We start from the raw sequence: 15,515 nt of genomic DNA on the forward strand, positions 1-15,515 counted from the left end.
TGTTGGCATCACCCTCACAGCTCACCCCTTCCTAATTCTCACATAAAGAGCAGAAATGAATAACCAAGAAGAACTTGTGAACTCTCCAGAGGCCTGGGGCAGATCACATCAGACTCGGTTTTCGAAAATATTAATGATTGGGTTTTCAGTGGCTTTTTTTTTTTTTTTTTTGTAAATAAAAGTCACAGATGCTTAATTTAGGAAATTTAAAAAATACAATAATAAGAAAAAACATAAAACTCAAACATTATCTTAACTGCAGAGATAATCATGGTTACTTACCATTTTACAACGTTTTTAGCTAGTCTTTTATATAATTTGGATCACATGCTATATTCTACATGAGTTTTCTATCTTTCATTTTACTTCAAGTCATGAGCTTTTTTCAGTGTTATAAAAATTCTTTGAAAACATGATTTCTAACAGCTGCCTAGTATTCTCTGGTAAGGATCTACCACAATTTATTATGGGACCCTGAATTCGGCCTTGGCCTTGATTGCTAATTAGCATCAGCCAAAGCCCAGAAAGCTCCTCTTTTTATCACATCTACTTGAATGACTCACCATCCTGTCTACCAGAGAAGGAACTCAGAGGAGGCCAGGGAAAGGCCAAAGAGCAGTTTTAGCACCGAGAGGAAGAATTTCCCACTGTTTGGTGACTTCCTGTCTCTGCCTCACGTCTCTGGAAGATCCATTTGGTTCAGACCAAGATACATGATTGGGCCTCAGCCCTATGGGGTGCCTTGTCTCTTCCAAGCCCCAGCACAGGCCATCCAGCTGAGCAAGGGAGATTCATCACTTCCCTAAAGTGATAACTCTAATTGACCATGAATCGAGCAAGGGGTCCCTTGCTGACCAGAATGTAAATCTCTTATGAGGATAAATAAGTCAGCACCTTGTTGTTACCTGATTTACCGTTGCCCATCTCCCCAGAGCAGTGGGGAACGATTCCTCTGCGGCACAATCATGTGAAAACCCAAAGTGCACGTGAACTTTACCTGGTTAAGTCGTTAGGTGACACAGCCAGCCCTGTCTGCCCTAAGGATCCGTGGGCGACGATGTCCAGAATCTGGGTGAGATGCGAGGTTTACAGCTCTGGGAGGCATTCGAGCATCCTGGTTGGGGGAACGACAAATGTGGCCAGCCGAGCCGCCTGCAGGCCTTACGCCTGTGCGTGTTCCTGACACATGTTCTGTTCGCAAAGCATGTGACAATGCTGAGTTGTTCTGGAGGAACTGCTATTACTGCCGTGGTAGAAGCCCAGAAGCAGCGGGGACAGAGACTTGCCCGAGCACAGGGTGGCATTCTGTGGGGAAGGGGAGAACGTATAAAATGAGAAGTGACACACCATGCAAAATGAGAAACACAAATGGACAGCAAACCTGAAAAAATATTTAACCTCACCAGGAATCAATTACATACAGTTAAAACCAAACTATCGTGTTTTACCTATATAACTGAGAAAAATTATTGATAACAGAAAATGACCAGGATAGACAGAAAAAGTCACTCTCATACGCTATTGAGAGCGGCATAAATTTGTATTTGACAAGGAGATTCAGAAGACAATATTCAAAAGCCAACTCACTTGGTGGGTTATTCAACATCTTGTCATATAGCCTAAGATATCAGAGCTTTCCCGCAGGATTTAGGTACAAGCATATTCGTTCAGTGTGATTTGCAATGGCAAAATATTGGAAACAGCTTAAATATCCCAAAATAGAGAATTAGTTAAATTAATCGTGTGACGGCATATCAAAAGGCAATTTTTAACAAACTACTTTTGAAATTATTTTTTTAAATTACATGGGAAAATGCTAATAAAAAGGAAGATACAAGTGGAACTCCAATTTTGTTCACAGAGATAAAAAGTAGAAACTTTTCTCTCTCTAATATATATGTACATATATATTTATATATATTAGAGATATTATATATATATATATACATACATACATACACACACACACACACACACACATATGATTAGAGAGAAAGAGAGAGAAAGGGACTGAGATGAAGAACAGAAACAGAGACAAATCTTAACAGTAGCCTGAAGTCTCTCTTACCACTTGGTGGCAGTTTGGAAAATGTTCCTTATTACCCTTATATAGCCTATCTTAGTTTAAGAACAAGCCCAAAGGAAATGGATAGGGCTTTGAAGCTGTGTTTAAAATGATGGTCTAATTCTGGTCCAAATATTACTTATGCATTAATATATTGATCATAATTCAGAGGATTTCAGACGTGGTCTGGGTCTTAGATTTCTTTGGTGGAGGGATGGGGTTCTCCATCACCTAAAGTTCCCTTGACATCACAAAGGGGAAGGGCAGCATATTATCCATGTTTCAACAGCCCAACAGAAACCTTGTGTTCTAGTAAGGAGGCTACAGAGATGAACCCAAACCTGGACTTGCCTCGGTTTTATCTGAAATTACATCAGTTCTATTATACAGGTTGTCTGATCAACAGCACTATAACTGGTTAGATATGACTTTGACAAATAAAGGAATTAGAAAATGAATTAAATGATACTGAGCAAATGATATTTGCCTGGTGACTTGGTATGCAGTAATCTTCCAAAACAATGGGTCTCTTAAGAAACAGTAATAAAGAGGGTGGTCAATAGTGAAAAAGCACTGGAGCAGACCTACACTTTCCCCACTGTGCCAGTGAGCTTTTCCTCCTGTGTGTCTTTCGGGACCTGTGCAGGAAGCGCAGGTCTGGCTCCAAAGCTGCCGTGCACACAGGAGCTGATGACGCCTTCCTCACACAGGGGATGTGAGGATTGCATGGATAAACACAGCTCAGCAAAACATGTGTGCTCTACAGCGCAGCAGTTCCACTCCAAGTAGATATCCAACAGATGTGCGTCTATGTGTTCAACAAAAGGCATGTTAGCCTGCTCATAGCAGTACTACCCAAATGCCCGTCAGCAGTAGAATAGAGAAGTAAATGTGGTGTCATCACACAATGGAATCCTATTCAGTAGTGAGAATGACCAACCTAGAATCACAGGCCACACTGGTATGTTGAGTCAAGAAACCCAGGCACAAAATAATACAGGCTGTAGGATTCCATTTATAAAATGTACAAAAACAAGCGAAAGTAATCTATGCTGTCAGAGATTCACCTTGAAGGGGTTCAGGGCTGGAAGGGAGCCTGAGGAAGGATGTCGGGTGCCAGTAATAGCCTGAGGTTTGATCTGTGTGGTGGGTACTCAGGTACGGTCAGTCTCTGAGAAATTCACCCAGCCCTATCCTTGGGATGTTGCCGTGCCTGCATATCTATGACACTTCAGTAGAAAGGTAAGAAGAACACTAGTGTGGTGCCTGGCACAAAGTGGTATTACTTGTTAACATCATTCCTGTAAGGCTCATTTCCTGGCGAAGCCCTGGGCCTGAGTCTAGACTAGGATGGGGAAATGAAAGAGGAGGGTAAGAAAGGAGAAGAAAGAGGGAGGGCCAGGAGGGGTGTGGGGGGTAGAACTTCAAGGTGCCCTGCGTCCACAACCCCTGCTTCCTGGTGTTCACACCCTTGTTGACCCCTTGCCCCTTCCTGTGACTTGCTTCTAACCAATAGAATAGGAAAGATGTGATGGGAGGTGTGTGGTTATATCCCAGAAGACGGTGGGACCCATCTTGCAGGAGTCTCTCTCCCCCTGGCTGGCTGTGAGCAAGAAGCTGGCCACATTGGGAATCCCCACACGGCCAGTAACCATCACAGCCTCTAGGATCTTAGAGCAACTTCCAGCCAACAGCCTGCAAACACCTGAAGCTCTTAGTCCTACAGCCTCAAGGAACTGAATGCTGCCAGGAGCCATGTGAGCAGGGAGACGCACCCTTTCCCCGTCGGGCCTCCAGGTGAGAGGGCAGCGCTGGCCAACCCTTCAACTGCAGTCTTCTGAGACCCTAAGCAGAGGATCCAGCTACACCTGCCTGGCCTCCTGACATATGGAAACTATGAGATAATAAATATGTGTTATTTGAAGCTGATAAATTTGTGGTAATTTGTTACATAGGAATAGATAATAACAGAGAAGGCCAAACATGCACATGGTGGGTACAAAATATATCTGATGGTGTGAACTGAATTTGTGCCCCTAGATTTCAAAGTATTTACATTTAAAATGACCCTGTGATCTGCATACCTCTCCCCTGATGGCTTAGCAGGGCTAAGCCTGGAGTCAGTCATCACTGAGGTCATCAGTCAGACACACTTGGGTTTGTATCTTGGCTCTAGTGCCATTTCACCTTGAGAAAGTTCCTTAACTCTTCTGAGTCTCACTTGCTTTTGGCAAACACAGATAGTGATGTTTTGCCTGGCATGAGGCATGCAACAAAGACAAGTTTTCTTCCTTCCTTACAAAGTGACATGTTACCACACTCAGAAACAGAGGGTTCAGACAGAGTGAGATGCACTGTGGGACATTCTGGGCCCACATGAAGCAGAGGAATTCAATTCAAGTCACCACATAAAGATCACTCAGAGAGAAGGCCCCCAAGGTAGGAGCTTCCATCCTAGAACAACAGCACCTACATATTCCTCTGCAATCAACTACACCCCCTCACCCCTACACAGATCAATATATCAGGGCAAGAGAGAAGGAGGGGGTGGGGCAGTGTGCCAAAGGCAGAATCTGTGTGTGGGCTGGTGAGCTGTATTTCTGGCCCAATAAATCAATCCACCTCGAAAGAGCTCCTCCAACTTCATGACTGTAATTGGAGCTCCCTTCCTCAGGGGCTGTTTGTTACGTTCAAGGTCAGGTGACAAGCACAGGTTTTCAGAGTTGTGCACAGTCGCTCTTCACCTGCCTTTGAGAAAAGCTCTGTGGTATCTGGAGAATCCGCTGAAGACTGTCTGCAGGCTGTTGAAAAGTTGGGAGAAATAGGATTGGGTTAAGCCCCAACTGCTCTCCTTGTTGGATTTCCATAACTCACTTCAACATTCTCTCGAGGACGCCTCCCCTAGAAGGAGCATCTGCATTAATTTGCTATTTGTTGAGTCTTGCTACAGCAGAGATACCTAGGCACTGGCCCAAAAAAAGAATCAGATGATAAGAATAACAGCTGCTGTTTACTGAGTCCTGACTCTGTGCCAAGCACGACACTAACCAAGCGTTTCACTGCATTACTTCACTTAACTCCACAACCAGCCCAGGAGCCATGTACACTAAGTGTCTGTTTTCACAGATGAGGAAACAAGCCCAACGAGGTTCAATAGCTTGCCTAAGGTCACAGAGCTGGGAGCTGACACAGTCAGGATTTGAACTGAGGTCTTTCTGACACCAAAAATCATGTTCTAAGCAAGAAGCTATACCCTGGATCAAACTAGTAGACAACTGGTTCTATTATTGTGTCATGCGGAGTCTCTGGTCCCGCTGCCCACATAAGAATGCAGGACATGGTGAGGCCAAAAAGGAACACCCACGGAGCCATAGGTAGGGAAGTCATACCACTATGGTCTCACTGGAGGCTAGGTTTACACGACTTGCGACCTGCTGTCCGCTTTGCTGCCAACCGACCAACTCTCCTCGACTCTCCTTACTCTCCTCCAGTCTCCTCCTTCACTCTCCTCGGCTCCCCTCTGTAGCCGCGGCAGTTATATCAGTGACCAATGGCTTAATGGCTACAGCTGATGGCCAACCAGCCACAGCTGACGGCCATCCACTATCTGAGCCAGCACCTCTCCACATGTGGCCGAGCGCCTGGAAACTGCTTTCTGGGGCTCTGTCCCCACACCTATAATAGTTACTCCACGGTGTCATGTGGCAAAGGCAGGGAGGTGGGTATGGGCAGAGAGCTCAAAAGCACACATTTGGATGGGAAGAGGATTTGTGGAATGCAGTGGCGGGACACAAGCAGGACAAAAGGCTCACGCTACTGAGAGCCTGAAGCCTGGCTAAAGGCGGGCTTCATTGGACAGCCAATGTGGAGGTTGAGAAGGTGTTGGGGGTTTTACACAAGTTGGAGTGTGTCCAATCCCTTGTCTTGTTTAAGTGGTCAATGCACAGTGTTGGAAGAGGTGAGCTTTGGGGCTGCCCTCCACGCCCCTTGGCTCTCTCTCAAGGAAACCCAAATGTGCTCTTCAGAGATGGAAGTGAGTTAGGGATGGGACATTGTCTCCAGGAGGCTAGAACCAGATCTTTAAACCGTCACATCCCATGGTCTGTCCTGGCCAAGAGCTCAATGTGGAAGTGTGAGCAGGAGACCAGCATGGCTCCTTCTGGTCTCTGGAGGAGAGCCCTTGCTGCCAATAGCTTCTTGTTCACCCCTGTCACAGGGAAGGAGAGAGACCCTGGCCATGGGACCTGGACCGGGGAAGCTTTACCCACAGCCCCTGCTTTTTGTTAGAGATGTTTGTAAAACCTTGTAAGTAATGGCCCCGAGAGCCATTTATTCCAAGAGCAGCCCACATGCTTCCTCTGTGATCACCAGCTTTGGGACTGTGCAGAGCATTTCATCAAGAATGGAGGTAAGAATCCAGGGGCTGGGTTTCCCCTACAGAAGTCAGAGACTCATCTGCACGCTGTATAAACTGGAGCAGCCCACATTTGGAGTTGGGAAGAAGTTTAATAATAGTAAACAAACTTCCTTGGAAAGGATTGGCCTAAAGGGGAACTAGTTTTTAGGATAAAAAACAAAAACAAAAAGAACACCATGACTGCGTTTATCGTAACCCTGCTCAGTCTGTAACGAGAAAACCTCTCTTCTGGAGAAACGACCTCCTAATGTGAGTCACCCAAGCCCCAGCTCCCTACCCTTGGCCCAGGAAGCAGGAGCATAATGGAGCAGTCAGGTGTAAATTATAGGCGCCCATCAGGGCAGGAAGCAAGGAGAGCTATAATAGCAGAGTAATTAATTTCACGTAAGTGGGATTAGCAGTAAAATAAATAGGAGCCCCACCGCTAACCCTGTCTGGAATGCTGAATGTCTGTCCCCTGCCAAGGGGACAGAAAAACCAATGGCTGAGCAGGAATCAGGTCACAACACGGTCGCCTACCTCCTCTTAAGGACAACTCCTCTGGAAAGCTAAGGCAGAAGAATGTTTGTTTTTACCGGATCAGGACTCAAAAGGAGATGCTATGCCTCCCACTGATGGCTCAGCCACCTTTACGGTGCCCATTAGTCAGTGGAGTCCTAAATGCAACCTGAACAATAGGGAGAGGTGGCCCAGGATGGGGCTAACTTGAGGGCGTTGAGTTCTAAAGATGGACCCATGAGGAGCTTCTGTTCCAGGCTGAATATGTGTTGGTTTTATTTTTAAATTGTCAACCTCTTGTTTGTTTGTTTGAGGGTTTTTTTGTTTTTTGTTGTGTGTGTGTGTGTGTTTTTTTAAGGTTTTTGCCCCTTTCACAATTTGAAAGCAACGTTTGTTCAGGTGAGTGGAGTGCTGGGTTCTTTGGCACCTCAGAGGCTGAGGGTGTGGTGGGGAGACCAGGGTTTGAGCAAAATCAGGCCAAAACGCTGGCCAGGTTTAAATTTCAACTCAGTCTCCTGATGTACAAAGTGGGGTCAGTCACACTTTATAGAGTTGTTGTGAAGACTAAATTAAATTAGGTCAAAAGCAAAAAGCCCCTAGTCTGAGTTCTGACACGCTGAAGATAAAAATGGGAGTAAATGGCAGCTCTCTCGCCTCCCTTCCCCCCCTCCCCCAGTAAAACAGAGAGAGCCAAATAAGAGAATCCATGTTGAATGCTACCCAAAGGAGCATCTATCAATATGAAACTCTTCCTAAAGTAGGAGAACTACCTACCCTTTAGCTAATTCCCAGTAAGGACCTCCAGGATGCTTCATGGGGCTGTGATTCTCAGTCCATTTGTTTGGAATCTTAAACTAAGTCAAGGTTTCGGGAGGTTGGAGGGGGCAGCAACATTTTAATATGCCCTTTAACCAGGGATTCCAAAACTTTTTTTGTCTATACCAAACAACACCAACATCATGTCTATTCCACGTCTCTCCTCAGGTTGGTAATTCGGGGGATAGGGTTTAGGGGAAGGAGGAGAGACTTGCAGAGGAACCAAATGAGTATGTCGCATTGAACTTGTTGAATATGTAACATACATAACCCACTTTCTACTTACGTTAAAAGAGAAGAATCTTACACTATACACTTGATTTGACGTTATGAATGAATGCCATTTGGTCTCAAAAATCACCCTAATTTTATTATACTAACCTTAATTGTAAGACAAAAGTTATTAGAATAGCACACATCCACAGGCATGCAAGCCACCGATGAAGAGCCCCTAAACAGTAGGTTGCCCAGTCAGACCAAGTTGCGCAGGATTTTCCCAGTTTTAACACAGAAAATGCCACATTCTGGCAAAACCCTCAGTCCTGGGCAAATTGGGATGGCTGACTGCTCTGCCATACAAGCAAACTATAAAGAATTATGTCTATATCTCCTTTAGCAATAGGGGTACATGAGTGATTACTTCCTGAACAACAATTCACTTACATGTAACGTGTAGGTAGTGGACTATTTTATAGGCCAAAAATACCGCTCATCAGACTAAAATGGATAATGAGGGCACAAAACCTCTCTTTATAAATAAAAAGTATGAGTAACAACGATTGAAAACCGCAATAGTTCATAACAACGGCTGAAGAACTAACTAAAAAGCATCCTTCCAAAAATTGGAGAAATTCGACCTATGTAAATTAGGTGTGGAATAACAGAGTTGAGTCCTCAGTAAACCGTGCAAACACTAAGTTTAGTTTATGAATACCAAATGTGTGTGGGTTACTGGCAAGTAGCCTTCAGCTGTCTGTGAGGAGGAAAGTCATGGTGTGTGACTCACCTGTAGGAACCAAGGAAGAGGTTGGCTCTCCTCGGTCAGTCGTCAGGAGGACACTTAGTTCCCACCAGGATGTCAAGGCCAGCACCAGGAAAGTCGCTGCTGTAGCTCATTTAATAAATGAGAACACCAGCGCCCAGTGGAGTTACACGACGTTAACAAAGCTATCATTGTCATGAAGACCCCCAAAAGGATTTTCTGAGTGTGACAGAGGTGTGTTAGGAGGCAGAGGTGTAGGCTTTTTAGATATTTACTCTGTCCTATTTAGTCACTCCCTCCAGATACATCTGAAATAGTGAAAGAGGGCTGATTCAGTTGCCCCCCCATAAAAGATATGTTCATGTTCCTACACCCACTATCCTTGAATGTGACCTTATTGGGACATATGGTCTTTGCAGACGTCATCAAATTAAAATGAGGTCATTGTCATTAGGGTGGGTCCTAACCCAATGCCTGGTGTCCTTATAAGAGGAAAAGTCACCCCCCACATACCCACGAGAGCACCCCGTGAAGATGGAGGCAGACATCTGAGTTATGCTGCCACAAGCCAAGAAACACCTGGGGCTCCCAGATGCGGGGAGAGGCATGGAAGGCTCCTCCCCCAGCGTCCTTCGAAGGAGCACAGTCATACCCACAGCCTTCCTGCCTCCCTAACTAAGAGAATCGATTTCTGTTGTTTTAAGCCACCCAATTTGCGGTACTTAGTTACAGAAGCCCCAGGGAGCGCTGGGGCCTGGCCTCCCTCCCATGCGTGGGCGCACAACTCAGGCATGGAGAGAGTGGCAAATGTCAGTGCCGATGTCTGGGCACCAGGAGGCGGCGGAGCCCTGGCGGGCACCCCTCCCCTTCTCCCCGGGCCTGCTGTTCTTCGCCAAGTGCTTTCAGCAGAACCACTTGACATTTTCCTGTCCACACCCCATTTGGCAGAGGGCAAGAGGTTCGATGAGCCGTCCTGCCCTTCACTGTTGTTTCTAGGACAAAAGCAAAGAGCTCATCAGATTACAGGGAAGGGCTGCCTCTGCGAAAACTGAGACGGTTGCACCTTAGTTTGCTTTTACATTTGATGTCTTCTTATAGATGCAACATACAGACTTGGTTGAGTTACAGACTACTATGATCTAACTGCCCGTGAACTTCCGCCCGGGAGGAGAGAGTAAGCTTCCCCAGGGCCAGGATGGCACCAGCCACGGCAAAGTCTATGGTGATAAGTATTCACCAGACACACAGTATGGTCCTAACTTTATCAAACAAATGTACTCACACATCTACCTACATATTAAAATGTCTGGAAAGAAAACACCAAAATGTTACCTATCCAGGATGGAATTATAAGTGTTTTCATTTTATTTTACTTTTGTTTATTTCTTTTCTGATATTGTTACATTAAACAGGAAAAACTGATGCAATAAAACTAACAAAAGAAAAAAAATCACCCATGATTACAGCTCTTGAGCACAAACACTGTTAATATTTTGATGCCTGATAGATAAAAACACGGAGAGAGCTATATTGACATAACCACATGTAATACATAACTTTAACCCTTTCCTACTCCAGAAAGACACAAAGAAGCCTTTTTCCAATGAAGCACTTTTTTTTCCTGGTTGTGATCACCCTGAGTTTATAAAACTGTGGTTTCACTTGAAGTCATAACAAGTATTTTCTCATGTTGCTCTAAACCCTCAATTCATAATAATCATAATATTGAATAGGTACATAATAGTCCATTAGGTTTATAAACCTTCATTTACTTAGTCCCTATAATTAGACATTTCAGTTTTAGATTTGGAATTTTAAAATTAGGAATTTTGTGTTTTATTCTAGCATCAAAATTCAGAGGGCCAGGTAACTTACAAGTAGTATGATCTCATTTAATAATTTACTTTGTGACCCTCTGTTATATATGCATGTCTTTATTTATGTGTTATCACAGTGTTATCTCCTTTTCTTTAAATTACAATTTTTTAATTAAATTTTTAAATTTTGCCACATACCAGCCAGGTCATGACCAGGCATTCATGATGCAATTTTTCACTTGACTACTAGCTTTGTTAGATCGAAAGTGATTTTGAGTATCAATTGATATTGAGTAAAAGAACACTGTTCCTGTCACTAGGGCTCCAGTTTTAAAATACCATGCTGTTTTCAACTTAAATCCTGCCTTCCCTTCATCCATATGACATTCCTGCCTTTCTGCAAGGAGGCAAATAAGTATGTGGCATATGCCACACCACCCCTCATCCCTTGCCTGTGGCCAAATCACCAAATGGTCACTATATTTTTTCCCGTGAAACCTGGACACAGCGTTGATTTGCCTGGTACCAGAGATAGAAAACTGGGTCATTTCTATCTATTCTATCTATTACTGGCTCAGTAATGTTGGATGTCTCTTCTAACACTGATATTCTGTGAACCTTTATCTAAATCATTCCCCTTTTTAATTTAAAATCTGAATTGTGTAGAGTTGGCAACAGGACATAAGAAGTCTCTGCAATCCACACATCCTGACATGAGGAATCTCGTACAAGGAGCGGAGCCTCCCAGGACCGACCAGTCTGCGGCAGGAAGGAATCGCCTGGAAGCTGGAATAAGAGGATCCGTGGCACACAGACGACAAATCCAAACCAGGGGGTAATGGAGACACTTCCTGAACCACACACTTGGCTGAGGATTTTCACCAATCCTCGGTGAGGAGTGATTGGAAATTAATACCAGAATCCCACTGCGTATCTGCGGTTCACAATGTATAATTATGCTTGCGTTAACGTCACAGTCAACTGACGGTAGTTCTCATTCCATCGTGTAGGTTCAGACAGTCTCAAACAAGTTTCTCTGTTGTTTTGAGAAGTCCTGCAGTAAAAACCTTACTGGATATCATTATAAATCTGTCCTGGAGGGTCCCCCAAGTGACTGTAGCAAAGAAGAATTCTATTCCCAAAGTGAGGAGACCAGGTTAACAGAAGTCTTATCAGAAATGCTGCTTTTTAATAAAGCGAAGTCTCGACGGGGGTAACTACATGTTACAGGAGCATTGGAGGGCTCATACGTGCAGGCGTTCATTCATTTCACAAGCATTTATTGAGCACCTACGATGGTGCAGGCTCTGTGCTAGGTACTAGGGATGCAAGAGAAAATAAAACAGTGAAAAACCTCAAGAAGCCTCTAGGAAGTAAATAAGCAATAAAGGTATGAGTAGGAATCAGGTTCTCAGAAGAGAAGTTCTGGCATAATCTCGACGATCAAGGATGAGGAAGATAATGAGAAGTTAGACAAAGGACAATATGAGGCTACGCCCATATTGTGACAGTCCAGGTCCATGGAACCTGCATGAAACATTGAGAATGAAGAGATGAAGAGGGCTGGTCTTTGTTTCATGCTCCGGGGGCATAAATAGCACAAACAGTGAGATTCAGAGGTTTTGAATTGCTTTGAACATCAAGATGTCAGGTGGCAAGTGCCCTGTAGTGCATGCAGATGGCTTGAAGTGGGGCATGTGAGCGAGGACAGGAATTCACATCTTCCTGGAGTAGCGGGAGATGGAGCTATCAGTAAGCGACGATTGAAATGCTCATCGCGGAGCACAGCTGCAGGAAGGACAGCCAACGAGATAAAGGCGGGCAGTGGAAGGGAATGCGTTTCATCAGGTTCTATCCTTGTGTGATGCCAACCCATGAAAGGCCAAGAAGGGAAGCTTGGAGGCAACCCAGCTTTGTTAGTGCTCAGCCTCAAGGGGCTTACTTGCTAGGAAGGGTTTAGCAGTCGGGTTCTCAGTACAGGAGATGATGCTTAAACCAGGGCTTTTAAAATTACTGGTGGAATTTGTAAGTCTACTCGTGAGCCATTTGGCCTGGAGATGTGTGACAGAATCCAGAGGAGACTCATCTATTCACAATGTTTGAAGTTGAGGAGAATCTGAAAGTCCAAGTGATTGTACCCTCCAGGCTCCCATCCTCCATTCCTCAAACCTCCACTCTGTTACTGTCGTTTGCAGCTGCTTTTCCTGCCTCCATCTGCTTATCTCGAGCAGCCTGGCCTCATTTGATAATAAGGAAAATTATAACAATGCCTCCCTGTATCTGTATGTAGCTCACAGCTTGCATGGTCAGAATCTTAATCCCCAACACCTAGCAAGTTATGGCATAGTAGTAACTTGCTCTGCGGGCACTCAGCATTCATTTCTTCTTCATTTTCTAACAGCATTTGGAGAGTTGGATGTCTTTCCCCCTTTGTGTGCCATCTCTTCTCTCTCCGGGCTTAGGGGTACACATGTGGGCCCAGTACAACCAGTCAGGCTCTCTCCTGGGACTCCAACAATTGCAGAGTGACAGGAAAATCATTGGAGCAAATTTATTCCAGGGGCAGAGCCCCAGGAAGCTATTAATTAGTTTCTCCTGCCCGGACCCAGAGCACTCTGAGGTCCTTTCCCAAGCCCTGTTCTCCCTCCATCCCACTGGATTCTGAAGGCCAGCTAGTGCCCCGCCAATCAAACTCTCTGCCATCCAAGCTAGCTAGATTCAGTTCCTGTTGCTCGCAACGAGAGAAGATTGATCAACTCCATTTCCCTTCCATTCCCCATACCCTCTTCGTCCTCTATCTCTTTCTTAGGGGACACAGGATTGCATAAAGGAAAAAGTCTGGGGATGAATCAAAGCCAAAAATCTGAGTTTGAATCCAGTCTCTGCCAAGGCCTCAACAGAACAGCGAGTTCACAGCGAGTTACACGCACCCAGGACACGTCTAATAGTGCTTTTATCAATAGATCCTGAGATGTCAGGTCAATTAAAAATAGCTTCTTAGATAAATAAGAATAAGGAAGGAATTCATCAAGCTGAAAGCAAAGCTGTTTATCCTGGGGGAAGAAAATGGAACTAGAGCAGGATCCACAGCCATTCCTTGACCTGTAAGGGGAGCTTTGTCCTAGATACTTTGTGAGGAAAGAGGACAGGCCCAGAAGTACTCCCCACAAAGAAGAGTAAACATGCTGGCATCCTGGGCACCCAGCAGGACAACCGTCCCCTTTCACTTGGGGATAAAGAGGGCACTGAGTTTGTGAACATGTGGAGGGTGGGTTAAGGTGAAATCGGAAATTCCGGCTACGTCAGGCTGGCTCTGAGTCAGGTGATGTGTTTGGGGCTGAACAACCCTTTCCTGTTGTGCATCCGTCTCAGGTTTCACACCGTGTGTGGAAAGAGGGGTCATCAGGGCTGTGTGCAGGCCTCTGTGTATTACCCAGAGGGACGTGTTGGTCCCTGGGCCGTCATTAGGCTTCAGGAAGTCAACAGGCAGCTGAAAGATCAGGGTCTGACTCAGGCTTTTGAAATGTGGAGGCACAGCCCAAGTCTGCACTGGACTGGTTCCTGCCCGGTTCGGGGGCTGTAAGCAGTGGGTGCTCTGTGCTCTTCACGCTCCCTCCTTTCATCTGAGTCCTTTTCCACTGAACTGAAAAACAACATTTTTATTTTTAATTTCTGGTCTTTGACTTGACTCCATGCAGCTTCCAACAGCCTTCAAAGCAGGAGCCTCTTATGCCAGAATGGAAGAAGCTCTGTTGGGGTGACCTGACCTGCTCCTCCTTTGTTCTCAACCAGAATTCACTTCGGGCCTCTATTCCAGTGAATGAAGAGTGTGACTGTTCAGATATATGTGCCCACCTGAGCACTGTGCTTTGGGCCACGTCCATAGGCTTTCTGGGATTTTATATCATATGGGAGCTGTCTGGATTAAGCCCACTGTGTGGCCGACCTAGAGTTGTATCTTTCACCTAGCACTTCAAAACTTGTTTAAAAAAATCATGTCTGAAAGTGTGGAAAAGAGTTTTGGTAACCAGTGAATCCTCAGACAGCAAAGCCTGGCATTGGACAGGGGCAAGAAAGAAGAGGTCTTCAGATGCCCCCATCGCTGAGGCCATCAGTGCTGGGACGCTGGTTGCAAAAGACATATTCTCCCCTTCTTGCTTCCTTTTGCTCAGTTAACAAATTGTCACCTGTCTCTCCTCCCTTTGGAAGTGGCCTCCTACACTGGTACTGGGTTTGGCCGTGTGACTTTCCTTGGCTGATTGGACAGTAGCAAATGGACACAGAGAGTTAAAAAGTACTTGCATAGTGGGGCTTGCCCTGTTGCTGCTCCTAGGACCCCGCCACTACATGAATAAGTCTGTACTAGTTTGTTGGACGGTGAGAGACCACGGGAAAGTGACAGAGGTGGTCCAGTCGATAGCTGGCTGTCCGCAGCTGACACAAACTTAAAAACAGTCATTAGACAACTTACTTTAAACTGTCATTGATCCCTGAAATGTGCAATATTTTAGGATTCATCTCTTACTGGTCCCACAACTTCACCCCATGCTAGAATCCTTCAAAACAACAAGGTGACTGATTTAATAGTTGGAGTTTTATTCAGTTGTCTTGCACCCTGTAGCTGTTTCTTAGACGCCTAAAAGTCAGGACAAGAAGTGAAGTTTTGAAGGAAAACTTTCTGGAAATTAGGCTAACTTCATTTTCTAGAACAAGTAAATGGATCATGGAGAGGAAAGTTCCCTGACGTCCAGTTTGCCAGGCAAACTTCGTGGAGCCCAGCCCAGGAGAGTTAGACTGGGCCAAACGAGATGGTTGCCCAGAGCAGAAAGGGAAGCCCTGGCCAAAGGGAGCTCCAGGGCACGGGTCCCAGTTACAGCAATCAGGCTAGGGCTGTTGGGGAAAGCGCAGGCCAGAAGCAGG

The 15,515-nt window shown here is 45.2% G+C and overlaps 1 protein-coding gene across 1 annotated transcript in view; it reads right to left on the bottom strand.

Moving 5' to 3' along the window:
• Nucleotides 1-171: 171 nt before the first annotated feature.
• Nucleotides 172-15,515, bottom strand: part of R3HCC1L (R3H domain and coiled-coil containing 1 like) — a 195,343-nt gene continuing 179,999 nt past the window's right edge. Inside the window, exon 7 of the mRNA XM_081073876.1 lies at nucleotides 172-1,305. Coding sequence (XP_080930002.1) covers nucleotides 1,241-1,305 — 65 coding nt within the window. The 3' untranslated portion in view covers nucleotides 172-1,240. The remainder of the gene's footprint in view (nucleotides 1,306-15,515) is intronic.

This window comes from Rhinolophus hipposideros (assembly GCF_964194185.1).
Source record: "Rhinolophus hipposideros genome assembly, chromosome: 15".
In the NCBI taxonomy this organism is placed as follows: domain Eukaryota; kingdom Metazoa; phylum Chordata; class Mammalia; order Chiroptera; family Rhinolophidae; genus Rhinolophus; species Rhinolophus hipposideros.